Raw genomic sequence first — 20,314 nt, 5'->3', positions numbered from 1 at the left:
GTGTGGTCTTAACCTCACAACTAATTTAAGAGCTCTTTGGTGATGCCCTCATTGGGGTTTACACATGGTCTTTCATGTGCGAGAGCATGCTTCCTCTGTCTTGGCAAGGCCCACATTAAAGAGAGAGCTGTTTGATCTGCAGATTGTTCAAGACAGACTCAAGTGGCTTGGGACCTTCACCTGAACATGTTCAAACAGGCCATTGGTCTGATTTGACACCAAGGCCCTCATCAAGTCAGAGGTTACCCTTCAGTTCCAAGAGTGCTTCACATTCCAGAGCAGGTGCCTCTGAAGAAATGGAGTTGCGCTCCATCATCTGCACTGAGGAAAAGACCAAGATAGACCAGTAAATTCCTTAAAAAGAAGCTTTACTCATGTTGTTACACCCCGGGCAAGGGGCCTGCCTGGCAGGTCCAGCAGCAGGGGGGAAGATGGCCTGAAGGCTGGGTCAGGGTTGGGGGTAACTGATAACAGGGGGGCCAGAAATGACTTCCCCTGGTTGAGCAAAATCTTTCATCTGGGACCAGTCAGGTCCTGAAGGTACCAAACCAGAGAGATCCAACCTGTGGTAAAAACCACAGTGCAGATTTCAGGGTAGGATTTGACCTTTAGGACCACTGACCTAATTATTCACTGCTGTAATTACTAGCATAAATATAGATGTGAGGATTTTTAATTATAAATCAACTAGCAGCACCAGAAACACTTCACATACTTCTAACACTCTTTTAAAAGGTCAATTAGGAAAGATATGTCCATTAAAGATTCTCAGAACCATAACGACCAGGACAGTGTGCATTCAACTTCCTTACATAACACAAAGTCACTGTCATGGAAACAAAGCCATGTCACTGGCTGCTCCTGCCATTGCGGTCTCAAATAAAGTGAGCATCAGAGAGAAGCTGAGCACATCTCTTATATTAAAGTGCATGGAATACAGGAAGTATATCCATTTTCATATTGCTTAAGAACCAAACTCCAAGTTAAACATTTATTCCATTCTGAAGGCATGATGTAGTCCTGAGCTCATCAGTGTGGCTCTCAATTTGTGTTTTACAAAGGCTGTCTGTACCTTTTATATCAAGTGAATATCTGCTAGAATTTCTGCCATATTTCAAAAGCTATAGACCATCATCCTGTATTGGTACATTTGTGATTGCAGGTCTCTCTCAAAATAGGCATAGGTTAGCCAAAGCAGGCATATTATTCTATTACTGAATCTGGAGTCTGTTTATTAAAGCAATTTATTCCTGACTCTTGTTGGAACAAGCAATGCTTTTTCAACATCACAGATATACAGTCGATAGATACAATCTTTCAGGTGGGTAAAACAGAGCACCTTGTATAGCATTCAGTAATGTGGAGTAACTGAAAACAGAGTCTAAATAAAGTTCTCATCTATTACAGTAAATCTTTAATTTAATTTTTAAATAAGCAAATTAATACCAGTTTTAATAGTTATTCTTCATTAAAACAAAAAATATCCTTTTACTTTATTCAGATTATGTGAGAAAACTTGAGTTTACACAATATATGTACAACACCAAGAGTTTAATTTGGCAAGGAGACCATAGAAATCCCATGTTATAGAACTCTTTCCACAGACAAGCATCATGGCTGTTTCTGCTCCTTCATACAGCAACTGTACTGCACCAACAAAGTGAAACTAATATTAGTCAGTTTCACCTACTGCTACAGGTACACAATCAATCTGCAACAGCAGCACAAGTACTATTTTCCCCACTGTTCTTTTCTTGGGGGGGCATCTACACTGTAGGGCTTAACTCAAAATAAGGTACGCAAATTGAGCAAAGTCAATTGCATATCTTATTTCGAAATAGCTTATTTCAAAATAGGGAGCATCTACAAAGCACTTATTTCGAAACAGAGCACTCTTCCTCTAACGTCCCTTATTCCTCGTACAACGAGGGTGGCAGAAGTTGGAGTAAGTCCTCCAGCTTGACAGTATTTCGAAATAACTGCCTACTGTGTAGATGCGGACTAAGTTATTTAGAAATAGTGTTGCAGTGTAGACGCACCTTTGGAAAGTGGACAATTATTTTTTTCCCTTCAATCCCCACCACCTTATCTTGCAGTAGGGCTGCAGCAATGGGGTCTGCAGCAGTAGGTTCTCTGTGACTACTATTTTGGAGATTTTTTTTAATAGCAGGTTAAAAAAACCCACTTATCCCACCTTCCACCGGGGCGTCTGGGTGTTGGCTGTCCCGCCCGGTCCCATCCACTGGTGGGATTTGAATCCACCAGTCTGCCCTCCCCAGGCGAATGCCCTATCCCCTAGGCCACACCAGAACCCACTCCACCAACTTAGGGGACTGGTCTTGATGACCTCTCAAGGTTCCATCCAGGTCTATGCTTCTGTGATTTTATTCCTGAGTAGTGTTTTCCTAGAAAACTGGCTAGGACAGCATCCCTTCACTACTATTATGACAGTAATGGCACTACCATAGATGCAATACTGAGAAAGAAGAGGCCCAAAGAAGAACAAGGAGGAATCAAGACACACAGAAGAGAGACAGTAGTGGAGAAAGAACAAGCTGACTACATGAATGCATGCTACTGAGACAACAGGTAGTAGAACTCTAAAGGTAGTTTAATGATGATTCAAGTTAACCAACTACAATCCCTTCATTCCAGGTTGAGGGGGACAAGAAACATTGTGCAGAAGGCATTTTTTACCTTCAAGGAAGATGGGAAAGGGCTAGTGGAAGAGAAGATATGACTTGGCACGAATCACTAAGCATCTCTGGCTAACTGAAGGAGCATAAGCGACGAGGAGTCCTGTGGCACCTTATAGACTAACAGATTTATTGGAGCATAAGCTTTCATGCATCTGACGAAGTGGGTCTTTGCCCACGAAAGCTCATGCTCCAATAAATCTGTTAGTCTATAAGGTGCCACAGGACTCCTCATCATTTTGCAGATTCAGGCTAACACAGCTACCCTTCTGATACCTGACACCATGAAGGAGCATGTTGTCTGAAAAATGGGAAAGGCAAACAATAGAAATAAAGTAGCCTAACATTTTGAAAGGAAGTGAGATATATGTAATTACTTTGCATATTTTGCTATTGCACTTAGCGTAAAAAATTGAAGCAAATATATTCACATTTTCTAGTCATTTGAAACTGCAGTACATGTACCACTTGTGGTATGTGAGATTATTGGAAGTGGTATGCTATAACAGGTGATCGGTTCCCTTTAACAGATAATGGGACTGTTAAATTATATGACCCTTAGTTCACAAGGTTCCTCAAGATAAACCCAGCTCTTACAGCACTTCAGGTAAGATTAAAAAGGGAGATGGCAGACTGCCTGGTGGGCAGAATTGTAGGGAAGTTTAAAGCCAGGAGAGAGAGACAGGAAAGAGGACTGTGGTATGGAAGTCAGAAAGGAAATCTGGGAATAGCTGCCTGAATTAAAATCCAATCCCAGAAATTGAAAGGACAAAATGTGAGTGTCCAAAGACCAAGAGAGGCTCCATGAAATAGTGCTGGAATCTGGATACTGATGAGCAAGGGAAGGCTTGAATGACTGTATGGTTCCAGTAAAGAGGCCCCTAACTAAGAGGAAGGAGCTGTGAGACCAGGATATGAGGAGATGTGGGACACTTTCCAAATGCTTAAAGATATTAAGGCATAAAATAAAATGTGTGCAAAGAAATTTGCATGTGGTACTTCAAACATCCATTTTTTAATAAGGTGCTAAGTAGGCACATGAGCCACTAAAGTTAGGGAACTTAAGCTATTCTGTTCTAAGCTATTTGTATAGTTACAGCTGAAAGTTGTTTATTCTTTATATAAAGCTAAATCAGTTACTATACCAGGCCTTGGCCAATAAAAACTAGAAGTTAGTGCTAGAAAGATCAGCCAAAACTGGACAAAGAGGTTGGAGCTGTTGAAACTTGTCAGAATATGTGGGGACATGGCTGACCATATTTATAAGAAGTGCAAACAAGCAAATCATTTTCACACTAAGGGTTACAAAAGAGAATGAAAAGTTAAGTGACAGATTTTGGTGCAAATTCAAATGCCCTTAAGCTATCTGATCATCCAAAATTTCATGAGCTGTTTTCTTTAAAGGGGCAGGATAAGATCCTAACGTCTCATTCAGCAAAAGTGATAACTTTCTAATGGAACAGATTATTAAAAATACAGAAAATCTAATACTTGGGCAAAAGCTGATTGATTTTGAAAGCTGAATTATATAAATACTGTTTGATATATGGTCTTAGTAGATTTATTCTTCAGTAAAATGAAAACACATTTGCATCATGCTATGCTCAAAGTTGTTCAAAACACATTCCTTAAAAAAAAGAAAATGGCACTCCTGGCAGGAATCTGTTACAGTTTTTGAAGAGCAAGACAATATACTGTAGCCCTTTTGTTACTACTGTACTAAAAACAGCCATTGTATGCATTGGAAATGCTGTTTCTACTATAAGGTACACAGAGATAGGATCTCTGATTAAACTACACATGTGCTGACTTTGGGAAGTGGACTAAATTAGTTCCAATGTAATCCTCCTTAACCAACAATTTAAACAACTAATACTGCTGTTTTTATAAATACACAGACCTTTGGATTGAATTTTCATTTAAAAATGCTTCAAATGCACACAAAAAAAATCAATATAATTCAGTCTCATGTTTAACTCAGCTGTTTATTTAGCCATTGTAAACAGGCAGGGGCTTTACATTTTGTTCTAGAAGATGGAAAGAGTTAGGTATGTTCTCCATTCTAACACTTTCAAAAGGCATCAACTGCAAGGTTTTCTCCTTTTTAAAAAGCTATAAGTAAAATAATCACTATTAGTTGGATTAGTCACCAAGAAAATTCAGATACAACCCCTTTAAAAAAAGCAGTGAAAGTACACCAGATTAATACTTTTGATGATTAGCGTCTCTGTACCCCAGCAAAAATACTTTTTACTTATTGAAGCACATGACTGAAAATCCAAATAATGTCAGTTCCACCTTTATAAACAGTTCCTGTTTTCTGTACAAACTGACAAACATTACTTTTCTTTGGTAAAAACCACAAACACTAAAATATCCATAGAAGAGTGAATATTAAACTATTAGCTTAAAACAGATGGAAATATAGTTCATGTTTTTATTCAAGTACTTTTGACTCATCATTCAATGACAACTATGGCTCACATTCCATAGGAGGCATGTTTACAGAAGACATCGACAAAAAGAACTTAAAGGAGCTTGCCTACCCTTTTCCCTCATTTAAGTCCCAAGCTTTTTTCATTGCAAGAGTAGGTGGGGGTTTCTGGGTTGTTTATATTCATGATATAGTTCTGCAGTTGAATCTACATTGTTTTCATAGATTTCTACTGCTCAAATACACAATGCTGAATTTATCAATAATTAAATAGTTTGAGAGGAGGTGAAAAAATTCACCTTATGACTTGCCAGTGAGTTATTATTCCAATACACAAATTAATTTTTCTATGAACGTTAATTTTTAAAAGAAGATGGGAGCAGCTTTTCCTTTGAAAAGAGCAGATTCCCAGGAAGGAACATTTCATTTTGACTTTTTTCCTGAGTGTCAAACATATACAGCAGATGTTATTTATTTGGAAGATGTAGATAAACTTGTTCATAGAAATCTCATAAGGCAACTTGCAAATTTGTTTGACTGACAAATGAAAAGTATTCCTTTCCAAAAACATAGCATATGGTACAATAATCTTTTAATGTTTATTTTTGTGAGTCAATTGCACAACTTTAAACATGCTGAAGGATTAAACAAAGAGACGTTTAAGATTTCTAAATATGAGTATCTGAATTATAAGCACTATAATACTATCATCAGATCTATATCTATATATGCAAAATTTTGTCAGCAGTATTACATAAATAACAAGAATGTATGTTTCCAAAAGACAAATTCATCGGGACTTCACAGCAAGGAATCACTGTTCCACTATAACAAGACATATTGTGCTCAAGAGAACTCCTTTTTTGTACAAGATAAGCAAGAGGTAAGGACTGCCTTGGTGTACCGGCTAAATTTAACTTTGGTAATTAAACACTGCACTGAGAAGTTTCCTCTAGCATTTTACTTGAATAAGTTATTCTTCATTTCCTCTGGAGATGATGGCTGAATTAAGATGCATTAATCCCTATGTACATTTTATTGTGATTTAAGTTAAGTAAAAGATACTGAATATATCTAAGACACTATTATCTGTTGCCTTACTGGCTCAAGCTGTTCAAGAGGGTATAAAGATCACTCTAAGAACAATAAAGACGATGCAAATAAGGTAGCATGAAAGAGAAGAGTTGTGTGTATTAAGGGGAAATTTATGTTCCCCTTTCACTCAAGCCAACAATTCCATTACTTGTGTAACAACTGAAACTGGTTAGAGTTAACATCATGACCATAAAAATGCATTTCTATACTGATACTGGACATGACTTTTTAAACCATATTATGTGTAAATGATGCCAAAATTGAGACAAAACAAAGAATGTTTTCAAGACACATAACAGCCACTTTTTCAAACAATCACTAAAAATTTCAAAAATTGAAAATAGTCAAATTATATTCTTATTTTTCATCTGATCGCTTATTACTATTATTGCCTATCAATTTTAGTCAAGCACTGAAATTTACCTTACACTAAACAGTTACTCTATTTACAAAAGTACAAGTCTCCAAAGGTATTGCAATAAAGGAACTTTTAGAGAGGAGGGAGGACACAGATGTGGATTTTCAAGACGTTTAACTGTCCAATTTTCATAGCAAAGATTAGTATCCACGATAGTTTTTATTTTGACAAGGTATAATTTTAATCTCATTCTGAGTATGTTAAAATCCCAAATGCTAGGTGCCAAGTACTCAACATAGCAGAATTTATAAGTGTTCTATAAGTACATATTTAAAAACTGAATGTTAATAAAACGTCTTTATAAAACTTATAACAGCTGCCATGTCAAACTTATAACAGCTGCCATCCATTATTAATTTACAAGGGACCATTAACAGTACCCAATCTAAATTTCATGAAACAAGAGATAGATATGTTTCCACGTTGAAAACTTTATAGAACAGCAGTTATAAAGCCAAATTTGTATACAGATATACTGTAGCAAGAAATACAGAATAGTATCATAAGCAAAAGTTACCACAGTCAATGCAGTGCTTAGCAACCACATATTTTTAACTTTGTTATAAAAACAGGACTTGGCCATCAGTAAGAACTACCTAAAAATGGTTAGTAAACTATTCAGTAATTGTTGCCCTTAGAGATATGCTGCACATCCATTCCACTTCAGGTGTGTGTATGCCCACTCCTTGGAAGCAGAAGATGTTTTTCCCCACAGCAGTACCCACTAGGGCCAGCACATGCGTCTTCTGCACACTCCTGCTGTCTTACTAGAGACCAGTAAATTTGATTCTAATATGGAGTGGAAGAAAGATGAGTCATGGAATGGATATGTGCAACATCTTGAAAAACAACAGTGACAGAACAGGTTAACAATTTTTTTCCTTCCGGTGATTGCAAATCCAATTCAGGTGACTCACAAAAAGTTTGGCAAGGAGGCTTTCAGAGTCTACCTGAATAATATAACACAATCCACCCAAACCTGGCATAATTTCTTAATGCTTGGGAAATAACGTCTGACCTTCATCCAAACATTTTAGACAAGAGTAAGGGTCATGACTGGCATTGGCTTGTTTAAAGCCTAGAAACTTGGGCATGCCCCAGTACCAAGCATTAACAACACTAAGTACAAATCCAAAATCAAACAAAAATCAAAGTAACAAGTACCACTAACAGTAAACAACTAATGTAACTATTTATAAGGTTTGATAGATTTCACTCTAAGAGAAAATCTGGAAAATTTGAACAAGGAAGCATACATGCTTCCTCAAACTATCAACCACATGCAGTGAGAAGGACCTTTGGAAGGATCAGGGTGGTTCCACCCCTTTATGTCACCAGCTAACATCATCAGCTTGCAATAGTCACATGGACTGCTACAACAGGCACCACTGGGTGCATATGTATCTGAAATGAAAAACACATGCAATCACTCCAAGAAAAGCTTAAAAAATGTAACAAACTCCATCACTTGAATTAGTTGAGAAATGGTCTTACTCTTTATATGCAATGGCAGAGAACTCTCTTTTACCTTTCCATGACTCAATGGCTGCACAGATTTTGCTTAAGTTTCAATAAAATAAGTGAGCCAAGAATACACCTGAAATTTAGCCCTGAGATAAGTTTTCAGAAAATCCTGAGCAAGCAAAAATCCTGATGTAACCCTGCAGAAGGCATGACGAGTGTGTAGTATTCTTTTAGCTATTTGCCACCTCAGATACCAATGGGAATGTTACTGGGTTCGCGGAATCAATACCTTAACCTTATCGACACCTTTTCAAGCTATTGCTAGAGATCAGTGTATGTGCTTTAAAAGAAAAAAAAAGCTGTTAGTCAAACTGAGTGTTCCAATTAAATTATAATAATTATCCGTAGTTTATTCTCCACTGGGCTGGTTGATTCAGTTTACTTATACACACAAAAATTACTTTTGCACTATTAAATATATAGTGAACATTTTATGTACTGAATTGTATTTGACATATAAAGACAACCTCTTTCTACTTTCAAGAAAAAAAACATTGTACTTGGCAGTGGGAAACTGCACCAAATATATAATTTTTCTTGTATTTACTAATGAGTCCCGGCATTGTTTATAAAGTTCAGTCAACCTCCTTACAATATTCTGCAGCAAAGAACACATAAATTAGTGCTAATTTGACAGCAACTTCAAGTAAATTCAAAGAGGAAGGATTTATACTGACTAAGGTCTGAAGACAAATACAACATTCATTTCAGTTTCCCTTCTATTTTATTCACATCAAGTCTCAACGGGGGTAGCCATGCCAGTCTGTAACTGACAGCAACAAGCAGTCCTGTGTAACTGACAGCAACAAGCAGTCCTGTGACACCTTAGAGACTAACAAATATATAAGGATTATCTGCTTTCGTGGGTAAAACCCACTTCATTATCAGATGAGTACTCAGATGAAGTGGGTTTTACCGACAAAAGCTTATGATCCTATATATCTGTGTTAGTCTCTAAGGTGCCACAGGACTACTCGTTAACATTAAATTCATTTATACTGTTCCTCCCCCCATTTTACTGTAGATTTCTGTAATAAGCGCTCAGCACTGTATTAACTGGAAGGGTGAAGGGAATTAGAAGTTTTGGCATTTAAGTAGGCAACAATTTAAACTTCTGACATCCAGGAAGGCAAGAAATGATGTTTGGATTTTTAGTACCAAGAAAACAGTTTAGGTTTTTGGCAATGGGCTAGTTAGAGTGCAGCTCCTCTTGCAACGTCATCATGGACAGTGGCAACCTGAAATCCAAGGAAGGGTCTGAGCTATCAGTACTCCACTACCTTTTGTCATCACTGTATCCAATATTTGAACTTTCTGTACACTAATTAGCAGTGAAATAATTAGTGCGCAGCGTGGGAGAGGGCGGTGCTGCAGGACCAACCCAGCAGCATCCCAGCTGCTCTACCCCCAGCTTCCCCAAGTTAGCCACTGCTGAAACTGACCAGCGGCTGACTTGGGGAAGCCAGGAGCAGAGCAGCTCCAATTGTCCGGCTGGCTGGAGCACTTCCGGGTTCCAGTTGGTGCCGGACTATCAGGAGTGCCAGACCACTGGATGCCGGACAACTGGAGTTTTACTGTATTTTATTGGATTCCTGCTCAGGATCAGCTTGACTGCATCTCATACAGTCCTGTAGGAAGAGTGTATGTAGCTAATTATAGAGGCACTTTTTTTACAAGTATAGGAGTTAACTGGTACAGTGGCATTTACAAAATAAAAGCTGAGAAGTCAGTTTTCATTTGAATGTGATCATTCCATGCACCTAACATTTTTATGTGCAGGTCACATCTGACCACTAATAAGAATTTTTTAAAGACTGTATTTTAAAAAGGTTTATATTATGCTTTTAAGAAAAGAAAAAATATTTTCTAACAAACACTGGAACATGTTTTCTTCCCCAACAATCAACTTGGAAATACAGGTTGCTCTCGGATACCTTACAGACAACCTAGACAGTCTCCTGCATAAAATTTTGAGCAGAGAATGTTAATATAATGATTTTATAATACCTGTGCTTAAACGGACAATGGCCAGAAATTTAAACCTAATCTGATCTCCCAGTTATTCCATGATATTGATCTAGTACAAAATACATTTCAATAACCCTTCTGAGTCACTTTCTCCTATTAAGTGATCTTTAAGCCAGACATACAAACCACACTGAACCATAACTGAAAACTGTTTAATGCTTCTCTTCCAGTGCACAGTAAAAATGCAGTAGCCCACACATGGTAATGAAACATGAAAGCATACAGAAAAGTAAAAACAGCACATGCACCCATGTTTTGATTCTGTTCTCTTAAAGCTTTGAGTTTCTTAATATGAATGGACAAACTCTTCCTCTTGATGTCAGACTTGCACCCTCAACTACTTGTCTTTCATCCCCTAGCTTCTCTCCTTTCTTCTTCTCTGTTGTCTCCATTAACAGTTTTCTTTCCCTCTGAATTTAAGCATGCTGTTATTTCTAAGTCCTCCTCACATCTGACAACATTTCTTTCTTTCATGTTATCTCCCAAACACCTTGAACAGGCTGTATTCCCAGGGCCGCTCTTCTTATAACTATTGCCTCAATCATCTGCAGTCTGGCTTTTGTCGTCTCCATTCCATTTAAGAAAAAAAAAACCTAGTTTCAGATAAGCTATCTTGCAATGGACTTTACACAAAAGTTACAATTTTTCCCTTCTATTGTCACAGGCTACTCTGCCTACCTACTTACTTTCTTGAAGTACAGGTTGCAAGATAATTAAAGAGGTGATTTATTCAATGAAGGACTTAATTGGACATTAGCTTTTAGGTGTAACTACCAAAACCGGAAACAGGATTTGTAACTTGAGCAACTGGAGTCCAACTCTAAGGTGGAAATTAATAACTACACTACCTTTAAATCTGAATACAGATATGCTAAATAATCAATAAAATCAGTCCAAAGAACTATGTTACTCTTCAATAACACCCCCATTACACTACAGTCACTGCCCCTTTCCCTAAGATAATATGCAAGTTTAACTACTTGTTCCAACTTCCTCTTAGATCAGCAATGAGCAACCTAGACTAATAAGTGGGACACATGAATGGCCCTGTGTCATCTCAGTGCAAGACTGTGGTAATCAAGACAGTCTCCCAGGACAGTGTAGTTTTACTAACTGTGCCAATGTATCTAGAATTCGCAGGGTGTGAACAATATCAGCACTTTGATGGGATGCAGAGAGTGCATGGCTTACAGTCAATGTTGTGTGTGATCAGACACACCACACTTCACATGCCCTTGCTCTAGGTGCATGTCACTTTAGTAATACTGAAAGGAAACAAGTTACACGGAAGGAAACCAGCAGAATCTGGCAACTCGTCTCCTGGGCAATGGTAAACAAAACATCTCACGGGCTGTGCACAGAACCCCTTAGGTGTAAATCTGTGGGCAAGTTAATGACAAAAGGTAAAAGAAGTGTCAGCTAAATCATAAAAATTGAACAATTTCAATTTGCAGCATGGTGGGCAGACGAACTTGCTCCCCTTCACCCTCAAATACAGGATCTCCAATTGGAAGAAATGTTGATATTACAATGCCACTGGAAATTAGCTGAGCTGGGTACCATTCAAAAACCCATTCTCCCACAATCACAATGGTACCAAACAAGACAAAACTATAACAATTATGTAGATATATGTAAACACTTTTCTCAAATATATCAACTTACGTTAACAGAGTCATGTCAAATTTGCAGCTTTCACAACATTAAATTGTGGTCCTCAATTGATAGTACTGTATTATCAATTAATGCTCAGAATGTGATCCATGAACTTTTAAATGCTACAGATTACTATAAACGGAAGGTGTGCTTCAAGTTGATTTGCCATTATCAGCACACACAAAAAGCAGTTTGATTATCAGCTTTATTATGCAAAAAGAGTTGTAAAAGATTTAGTGATATCCAAATAGAAATTACTGAAATCCAAATGCAAATGATATAGTTACATAACATACATTGTATACCAATTAAAATCACAATTAATTTATTATAAAATTCTTCGGGTTTTTTTTGTTTTCAATCATTTTTAGGCATCAGTGAGGAGATTAACAGTAGCAACTAGTTACTGAATCTTTAGAGAATACTATCATGGAAGACCAGGTTAAATACAACACTCAGTGGCCCCTTACATGATACAAGGGGTGCACCCATACACTGCATTTGGCAAAGTTTGAGAGGAAATACATAAAGCATCAGGAAAAAGTTGAAAGTGCTAGGCCAAGTACTATCAGTTGTGAAACCTACCTTATATAACATGTATGTATTTCTAAAAGAATCGTACCTCTTCTGCAGTAAATCAGAAACCCAAAAGTATCCAATAAACACAGTTTCAGCTGAAATAATATATGAAGCAGTCAGTCTTAACAAGAGCAGGCCTGCCAACGGGGGGGAAGAGAGAACGAAGGGGACAAAAAGGCTTGGAGCTCTTGACCACTGCTGCTCCTGTGGAAGTGGCCAGCACTCCAGGCCCTTTAAATTGCTGCCAAAGTACCACATGGCACACTCCAGGCAGCACTGAGGACTGTCTGAGGAGGTACAGTGATCTCCGGGCAATGCTGAGGGCTGCCTAGCCCTGGACTGGTCCCTTCCTAGGGGTCTGGAGAGGCTGTCAGCTCTGCTGAGCAAGAGCATTGCCTGGAAAGTAAAGTAGGAGCAACTGACCCAAAAGACACTTATATATACCATATTGCATATCGCTTTGAGTGTTACTCCATGAACGTCTAAACATGTTGTGGCAAAAGGTAGAAGCAACAGAAACAGATACTGACTATACTACTGCGAACTGTGACTAAGCTAGAGGTCACTTTCACTTTCAGAGGCTCTAAAGTTGTGGCAATGATGGGTGTAAAGGCTAACTACAGAGAAATATGTTCTTTGATTGGGATTAAAGAGGAATAAATGCTTAGCAGAAAGGTTCTCAAAGCACTTGTTGAAAATGAACTCTGTGATGTGGATGTAGTTTATACAATTTCTTCACAAGTAACTAAACATCAGCTAGATTCATTGAATGTTGTTAAATGTCAGAGGAAGGAGGGCAGAAATTTTAAAGATACATGATGAGCTTACTTGCACAGGCAATTCATTTGCTTACGACAGACTGGAGCTCATTAATATAATCCGGGCTCGACAATTAAGGTAATCTACTTGCCACGGGCGAGTAGATTATAGCCTGGCACGGCGCCACAGCGCGATCAGCGCATGCGCGGCGTGCTGAACTGCGCGGCTGGCGAGCGGGGCTCACCGTAGCTCAGCGAGCCCTGAATATCACGAAGAGAGTAATCTTCAATGAAGAGATAGCTAAAGATGTCAGTCAAATGAATTATCTGAGCCAGTATCCACATGAAGCTGTCAAAACCCAAACAATTATCCAAGGCTCCATCATTCTATGGGCTCCAATTTAGGGATGTGAAAGGTTTACTGATTCCGGTTAACTAGAGGGGGCTGGAGCAGCTTCCTGTCTGCTGCATGCAGGGGGCTGCTCTAGCCCCGCAGGATCTGCCGAACACAGGGTCTGCTCTGGCCATGATGCTGGGCTGGAGTGGTGCCTCTGCCTGCCCTCCATTTAATAAGTTAAACATCACATTTAATCAGTTAATCAATTAAACAGGATTTTACATCCCTACTCCACTTAAGGACAAAAGCTGTGCTAGAAATGCGAAGAAGAAAGTCAGAGTAAAGGTGGAAGGAACCATTATGGGGCTGACCACAGACAAAAATGAGACCTTAGATGATGCCTATCAGTTAACTGGTTAAACACTTAGGGTATGTCTAGACTACATGGCTCTGTCAACAGAGCCATGTAAACTAGTTTACCTGACATAGTCAATGAAGCGGGGATTTAAATAATCCCCGCTTCATTAAAATAAAAATGGCCACCACGCTGTGCCGACAATCAGCTGATCCAACACAGCGTGGGAGTCTAGATGCAGATAGGTCAACAAAGAAAGCCTGTGTCAACCGCTCCCTTATGCCTCGTGAAACGAGGTTTACTGGAGCGGTCGACAAAGGCTTCCCTTGTCAACCGATCCGCGTCTAGACTCCCGTGCTGTGCTGGATCAGCTGATTGTCAGCACAGCGTGACTGGCCATTTTTATTTTAATGAAGCAGGGATTATTTAAATCCCCACTTCATTGACTATGTTGGGTAAACTAGTTTACATGGCTATGTCAACAAAGCCATGCAGTCTAGACATACCCTAACATCCGTATCTGAAAGGGACATGAGGAAAGAAGGAACTGAATGGCACAAGATCCCATGCTACCTTTTATGTCATTGGTATGGGAGCACAAGGGAGGAATCAGACACTGCTGACCAAAAACCTCTGATTTCAGGCAAAAGAATGGAACAAACATGGGCAACAACTCAAAAGAACTGCTTGTTCTCAATTTTTCCTTTTGTTTGTGATGCGATTCTTGGATGTTTAGATTTGGAGTTTGTTATTTTATTTTTAATTTCATCTTTCTGTTCCCTATGAAAGGAGATGGATTTTGTTTGAAACACTATTTTCCAGAAGGCATACTGCACATGCTTTACTATTGATAGTTTATTTTAATCCAATGCACATATTACACGAGCTTTACAATAAAAATAAAGGATTTAACAAGTAGTATCAAAGTTCTTAAACTGGCTAAATATTGTTTAATTCAAATAAAGCTATTATAACCTTGACTCAGTGATCTTACCTTTACTATAATACTTCTTGTCTTTTAGATGGCATTATACTGGATGGGAAAATATCTAACTGGTAAAATACTGAATTATGTAAATTAATATTACTGTCAAATTTATGAAGTGTGACTTACCCACTGCTGGTGCGTCATACTCATCCCCAAGTAGAATTTCAGGAGCAGAATATGCTAGAGACCCACAACTGGTAGTAAGCTTCTTTCCAGGCTGAAATTTGTTGCTGAAGCCAAAGTCAGTCAATTTCACAAGTCCTTGCTTTTCAAAGAAGACAACATTTTCTGGTTTTAAGTCTCTGTGAACTACATGTAGTTTATGGCAGTAAGATATAGCATGAACTATCTGAGCAAAGTATTTCTTAGCCAGGTCCTCATTAAGTCCTTCTTCATGTTTCATGATGTAATCAAACATATCTCCTCCATCACCAAGCTCCAAGATAAGGTAAAGTTTGGTCTGAGTGTCAATCACTTCATACAGACGAACAATATTAGGATGCTGCACCAGTTTCATGCATCTAACTTCTTGGAAAAGATGCCCGGTGGCTAGAGTGTCTAGTTTGGTCTTGTCAATTACTTTCACCGCTACCTTTTCACCTGTGAAGACATGCCGGGCAAGTTTGACCACAGCAAAGTGGCCTCTTCCCAAGGTTTTATCCAAATCATACAGTCCAGCAATTTTTCCATCATACCCTCGTTTGAAACCTGCCATACTGTTCCTGAAGGAAAAATGTTTAAACTTTTTTGAATTGGGATCTTCTCATAGAAGAATATTTGTTCCAAATACATAATCCATTTTCACTGTCAAACATACCTAGAACACAAAAAGAGAAATAAGATTATTTATATTCACCTACTCCTTAAATGTAAGCCATTCAAAAATAATTGCAACATGGGCTTTACAGAATACAGTAAAACTCCACTGGTCCGGCATCCAATGCTCCAGCACTCCTGATGGTCCGGCACTATCGGGAACCTGGAAGTGCTCGGGGCAGCCGGACAATTGGAGATGCTCTGCGCCCGGCTGCCCCAATTCAGCCGCTGCTGAAACTGACCAGCAGCTGAATCGGAGAAGCAAGGGGCAGAGCAGCTGGGGTGCTGCTGGGTTGGTCCCGTAGCGCTGCCCTTTGGGGCTGCAGGACCAACCCGGCAGCACCCCAGCTGCTCTGTCCCAGGCATCCCCAAGAGCAGCTGGGTGCTTCCAGGTTGGTCTCGCAGAGCCGAGGGGCAGCGCTATGGGACCAACCCAGCAGCACCCCAGCTTCTCTGCCGCAGTCATCCCCGATTCAGCTGCTGCTGAAACTGCCTGGGGCAGAGCCGGACTATCAGAAGGGGGGACTATGAGGGGTCTGGGGTGGCATCCCCCACACCCCTCATAGCCCCCCCCTTCCGATAGTCCGGCATATCTGATAATCCGGCACCCCTGGGTCCTAAAGGTGCTGGATTATCAGAAGTTTACTGTACTTCTAAAGTTATTCAGCAAACAGAATGTTTCACTAAGTCCCTAACTACATCAATGCACTGATGACCAGCACCTGTCAGAAAACCATGCTGTCAACCTGTTTGAAGAAAGTGAGTTTTAAAGGCACAATGGGATGAAAAGTAATAGGATTTCAAGATAAATTTACTCAAAAGAGCATTAGAGGAACTTCAACACCTCAAAACTTCTCTCAAAAATTGCTTACCCTTGATGTGCCCTAGAAAATACAATGTTGTGATTAACACTTCAAGGAATCTTGGATAAATTTGTTCTTCCACATGATTACAGTATTAAAACTATCAATTACAGAAGCCCTTAAAGCTTAAGTCTACATGTTCTTGTACAAACAGGAAAGAACTCAAAGTAACGCTAACAGAACTTTGAATCACAGAGTAACTTGTGCTGCAACAAGAGTTAAAATATGCCTTCCCAAAGATAGGAAGAAACATACTACGGATGTTAGCGAGTAGTCGACTACAGTATTGACTACTCGCTTCCCCCCCACCTTTGCTGCCTCTATTAACTGCCGCTTAAAAGCCAGTTCTCCTCAGTACCAACTCTGCAGCGCCAGCTGCCCCTCCCCCACTGCCTCTACCAGCTGCGAGGGGGAAGGAACAGGGGTGGCTCTGCCTGCAGTGGGCCAAGGCTCGTCTTGAGTAGAGGCTGCTGCTACCAAGCAGCCCCTATCTGCGACGGCCCAGGTTAGCCACATGCAGGGGCTGCTCCGGCAACAGCACCTGGGCGCCGCCAGCCCCGGCCGCCATGAACAGGGACAAGTGCCAAAGCAGCCTCTGTTCATGGCAGCCAAAGGTGGCCGCCGGCAGGAGCTGCTGCCAGACTAATCAGATAACAGCAATTTAACGTCCCTAAAACATACACATTTCTTCGATCAATGTTCTACTGTAGTGACTTTAAAATATGCTGCGTAACAACTTCCCATTCTCAACACATCAGAATGAGATACAAGATTTCACTTTCTACCTCAATTTTAGTGATTGCTATAGTTTACAAGTTGCTGTTATTGATAAGCAATTAAAATTAAAAGGTTGTGATTAAATGTTTGATATGTTTATCCACATAAAATGATAGTTTTTAAAAATGATTTTTAATCTGACACCATGACTGTTTCATTTGCAGGTTTCAATTGATAGGAAACTACTGGATAACCTTGAAGTGCAAAAGTAGATGTGGCGACTCCGTAAGTTTAAACAAAACAAAACAAATCTGCTCTCCTCTGATGGCTCTCCTTTAGCCACAGGATTTCAAACACTTCACATCAAATGCAATCCCAACAACCGATTCATTTTACTTTTAAAACCCAAGTGCCAAACTTTAGCATTTAAGTCAATTCCTTTTTATTTAAATACATGTAAAAAGTTAGTTAGAATTTAAGCCAATGGATCTGGCTGTAAAAAGGGACTACAGAAACATAGTAATTGTATAAGAAACAGGGCAAATCTCAAAAGGACACAGTCAATAAGGGGACAATGAACTTTCTAACCCAGAAAGTCTCCACCCAATTTCAAACCCAAAACTCCCACTTCAAAGAACAATTAGCCTACTTCTCAGAGAAAGTCATTCACAGGAGATCTGTTCAACAAACTGGAATCAAGTACCATAAGAGACCCACTACAGGCAGTCCCCGGGTTATGTACAAGATAGGGACTGTAGGTTTGTTCTTAAGTTGAATTTGTATGTAAGTCGGAACTGGCTCCAGATTCAGCCGCTGCTGAAACTGATCAGCGGCTGACTACAGGAAGCCCTAGGCAGAGTTGCTCTGCCCCCAGCTTCCTGGAATCAGCCGCTGATCAGTTTCAACAGCGGCTGAATCTGGACTCCTGGGACAGAACAGCTGGGGCACTGCCGGGTAGGTCCCCGCAGGACCAACCCGGCAGCACCCCAGCTGCTCTACCCCAGGCGTCCCGCAACAAAAGCCTGGTCTGCTGGGGGGGGGCGCGCACTAGTTGCGCCCCCCACCTTCCCCAGCAGACCAGGGAGACCCGAGCAAAGCCGCGGAGGCGCAGAGGTCCCGCCGCCTCTGCTGCTTTGCTCCTGTCTCCCTGCTGTGCTGGGGGAGTCCCCGCCAGCACAGCAGGGAGACCCGAGCAAAGCCGCACAGGCGGCGGGACCCCGCTACCCGTGCGGCTTTGCTCCTTTGCCCCGGAGCAAAGCTGCACAGGCGGCGGGGTCCCCCGCCCTGCTGTGCTGGAGCAAAGCCGCAGAGGCGGGGGACCCCGCCGCCTGTGCGGCTTCGCTCGGATCTCCCTGCTGTGCTGGGGAGTCCCCCCCAGCACATCAGGGAGACCCGGAGCAGCTTTTCTCACCCTGGAGGACGCAGTGGCGGGACCGCTGCGCTCTGGGCGGTCCCACCGCCCGCGAGCTCCGGGGCAAAAAAAGCCCCGTTCATAAGTGCGGATCCGACATAAGTCGGACCCGCGTAAGTCGGGGACTGCCTGTATATTCAAATTCTGCCTATGTTCACAGACAAACAGGAAGTACTGAAAGGCAACAAAGCCATGAGAGAGGCTGCAACCCTAAACCATGCCCTTATTAGCTACAAAAATGCCTCCTCTAAAAAAAGACCTAATTGTCTCACTGAACCACATTTAATCTGACCATTAGCTAAAAAATTACTATCTTGTATCTAGACTTCTATTCTTGAGGAAGATAACAGAAGCTTGTAAAGGTCACCTTCAACTCCACCTAGATTCTGCCAATATTCTTGCCCCAATCCAATGAAGCTTCAGGGCTATACAGGAAGCAAAGCGATTGTGGCACTGATGAATGAGCTTTTTTTGGCAAAGAAAAAGAAACATCTTTACCCCATCAGCAATCTTGCTCCCCATCTCATGGATGGCCATGGTTATCCGAACTGGATCTGAGATGGCTTCAACTGCTTGTTTCACATCAAACTATAAATTGCAATGGGCACATGCTCCTCCCTCAACTGCCTTCAGATATGGATTCCCACAAAAATCTATTCTCTCCCTTCAAGTGTTCAATATTTACATGAAGCTAGTAAGTGGGATTGTGAAACATCACAACCAGCAACTGGATGAAGAGAAGCTATAAAAAGCTAAATCCTAGAAAGACTAACGGTATTCTTAAAAGAAGAATGAAGCATGTTATAGACCTCACCACCATTGCTTCTGTATTATAAAAAATTGTCATTTCTTTAAATACACTTGACAAGAACTCTGTGCCTCCTGTCTAATTTGGATTTACCCACAGTGAACTTTACACTTGTGAACTCCCTGCTCAGTTATTTTAATCCTTCATGCCTAAGACTGAAACTGATTATCTTAAATGGAGGGGAGAGGGAACTAGGTTCAGGATATGGCAGCCCATCTGCTCAGCAACAGGCTGCCAAAGTACATCACTCCACTACTCCACACTTTTTGCTGGCTTCCTGCGCAACAGTTAGTCAAACTCAAGGTTTTGGTCATCCTCCCCTAATGCCTAAATGGGATTGACTTGAGTCATGTGACCATTTCATGTAACGATCATTGCCTAAGCTACATTCCACTAATAGTGGCAAATTCTGGAATGAGCCTCCTGTGCATGGGAAATACCCTTCTTGGCAACAGGACCATAAAACTAGATCTTAGTACTGCATGAGATAAAGGTAATCTTGAGGTCAAACTACAAAATCTATCTTGTCATAATGTTCCTCCAACAAGAAAAACCCCAATCAAGTCCATTCTCTGCACACAGGAAGAGAAAGAAATGTGTGTGTGTGTACTTTAAACACACACATATACACACACTTTAATTGTTTGACATGCTCAGATCGCAAAGATGGTGAATAGTAAAAATCTAGACAGACAAGACAAGAATGAGATTTAAGTCTAATATTACTACTACCCTTAAGATTACTGTAACTGAAAACTAGAAGAAAATAGGGTAACTATATTCCAAGATGAGGTATGTTTAGATTGCACGCTTCTTTCAAAAGAAGCTTTT

General features: G+C 40.4%; 1 protein-coding gene and 1 long non-coding RNA gene across 2 annotated transcripts in view; one reads left to right on the top strand and one right to left on the bottom strand.

Moving 5' to 3' along the window:
• The window catches only part of SNRK (SNF related kinase), a 54,311-nt gene that overhangs the window by 24,290 nt on the left and 9,707 nt on the right, over positions 1-20,314 (bottom strand). Inside the window, exon 3 of the mRNA XM_075921959.1 lies at positions 14,995-15,685. Within this exon, the coding sequence (XP_075778074.1) occupies positions 14,995-15,583 (589 nt within the window). The 5' untranslated portion in view covers positions 15,584-15,685. The remainder of the gene's footprint in view (positions 1-14,994; positions 15,686-20,314) is intronic.
• Positions 5,211-19,484, top strand: LOC142827288 (uncharacterized). The gene is made up of 3 exons (XR_012901927.1): positions 5,211-6,013; positions 17,489-17,549; positions 19,000-19,484. It is a non-coding gene; the product is annotated as an uncharacterized LOC142827288 (long non-coding RNA).

Source organism: Pelodiscus sinensis, chromosome 2 (assembly GCF_049634645.1).
Source record: "Pelodiscus sinensis isolate JC-2024 chromosome 2, ASM4963464v1, whole genome shotgun sequence".
Lineage (NCBI taxonomy): Eukaryota > Metazoa > Chordata > Testudines > Trionychidae > Pelodiscus > Pelodiscus sinensis.
The sequence above is the reverse complement of the archived record's forward strand: the minus strand, read 5'-3'. Positions and strand labels throughout refer to the sequence as shown.